At 41.4% G+C, this 2,053-nt stretch overlaps 1 protein-coding gene across 1 annotated transcript in view; it reads right to left on the reverse strand.

The window, feature by feature from the left end:
- Nucleotides 1-256: 256 nt before the first annotated feature.
- NOX1 (NADPH oxidase 1) overlaps nt 257-2,053 on the reverse strand; it is a 26,511-nt gene continuing 24,714 nt past the window's right edge. Inside the window, 1 exon segment of the mRNA XM_014582693.2 lies at nt 257-462. Within this exon segment, the coding sequence (XP_014438179.1) occupies nt 337-462 (126 nt within the window). The 3' untranslated portion in view covers nt 257-336.

A 2,053-nucleotide genomic window follows, 5' to 3' on the forward strand; every position in this document is an offset into this window, starting at 1 on the left:
AAGATCCTGAAGAGCTGACACTGCATCGTCTCCAGACGACTTGGGAGACCCTGAAGAGCTGTAACACTACATCGTCTCCGGACGACCCTGAAGAGCTGTGACACCGCGTCGTCTCCGTGCTGCTCACAGTAGACGACGTGACACTGCGTCGTCTCTGTGCTGTACCGTGCTGCCCACAATAAACGGACGACACTGTCGTCTCCGTGTTGTAACAATACGCTGCTTGTCCCGGCTCTCACTCCTTCACTCAGGAAACCTGTTCGGCTGTCCTCCCGGGTCGGGACAGGAGATTCAAAGGGTACACAAGATACAGATAACCATCTTTGTTCCTGTAATTCAGAAATTTTCCCTGTTGAAGTAGAATTGAACCTTCCTAGGATCCAGACTGAAGTATCGGTAACAGCATTTGCTTAGACTCTTTGCCAAAGTCCAAGGACCACATAAGAAAACTCCCACCACAGACTTGCAGGAATAGAACAATAGTAAGGGGTAGAATAATGTTAAATTAGGCCTGCTAATGTTAAAATGAAGAAACTGCCTCTGCTATGCCTCTACTATCCCCAATAACCTTGAATAAAAATGTAGTTGTTGGGTCCAGGTGGTAGTGCACTGAAAATGGAGCTGGACCCACAGAAAGGTAGTAGGTTCGTGTCCTGGGACATTGAGTACACTGGGCACACATGCCTGTGATCCAGACCAGCTGGGACTGGGGGTGGGTTGTGGTGTGGGGGCCCTGTTGGGGGGTAGCTCCCTCTCCCCCCCCCCAAGAAGAAATAAACTTTTTAAAAAACAGTTGACTCCCATGTTCCTAGAGTAGTTTTATTAACATTTTCTGCTTGCCAGCCCGAAATATGCTCTCAGCCCCTATTCTCAGCATGCAGCCTTACCTATTTTATTGGAACCATATAGTCAAGAGACTAAGTGTGGTGTGGTGGTTAAATGCTAGACCCTGGAGCTAGTCCCAGCTCGGACATTTATCCCACCTGTGGAATTTCAAGCAAATTAATTCACCTCTCTGTTTCAGCATCCCCCCTTACAAAATAGGGATAAAAATGGTATCAACTTCATGGGGTTGTTTAGAGAGTAAATGATTTCCTGTAAAGCAATTAGAAAAACACCTGGCACAGAGAAAGTGCATATATCTTACGGGCACAGAGAAAGTGCTTTTTTCTTACCTGCCATTAAAGCTATCCATGAGCTTATCTATGAGCTTATCCCTGCCTCAGTATTTCTTTTTTTTTTCTTTTTTTAAAATTTGTTTATTTACATTCATTCACTATATATCATTATAGCATACAAAATGAGATTTTCCATCCAGAATACACTGTATATTGGCACAATAAAGCACATCAACATACGAGTTATCATCAACAATTAATTTTCCATTTCTTGTTTCCTGTATATTTTGCTTTTGTTTCCCATCCTTGATTCCCTATCTCTCACCCTCTGCCGTGTCTCACCCTCCTCTCACACTGTCTCTGGTATCCATGGTTGCTTTCTATGCCTTTTCCACACACACACATTTTATTGATTCCCTAAAGCAGCTGATATATACATATCCATGAACACAAGTCTGACTTAAGGCATAAACCTCAGTGAATAGAATGGACATACTATAAAGCAGCACCTAGCTGGAGCTGTATAGTTTACTGAAGTCCTTAAATAGGTATTTTTAAAGCATCTTTTTTAATTTTAAGAAAAACAGTTTTCATGTTTTTATTTTCTCCTGAAACATTTTTTAGTGAATTAATTTACATTCATCCCTTAAGCATCATCACAGCATGCAACATGTGGTTTCCTATCCAGAATATACTGCATAGTGGCTTAATCATGCATGTTATCATCAATAATTTTCCATTTCTAGTTTCATATATATATTTACCCCTATGTCTGACCCTTTGCCCTTTCCCATCCTCTTCTCACACTATCTCTGGTGTCTACAGTTGTCTTCCATTCCTTTTCCTCCCACATTTTATTGATCGCACAATTTCTTAAATAATCTAACTACTTTCAATAGCAAGTTCAGCTGGTAATTTCAAGAAAAGCAGTTTTG

The sequence above is a fragment of the Tupaia chinensis genome, unplaced genomic scaffold (genome assembly GCF_000334495.1).
Source record: "Tupaia chinensis unplaced genomic scaffold, TupChi_1.0 Scaffold143746_1, whole genome shotgun sequence".
In the NCBI taxonomy this organism is placed as follows: Eukaryota; Metazoa; Chordata; class Mammalia; order Scandentia; family Tupaiidae; genus Tupaia; species Tupaia belangeri.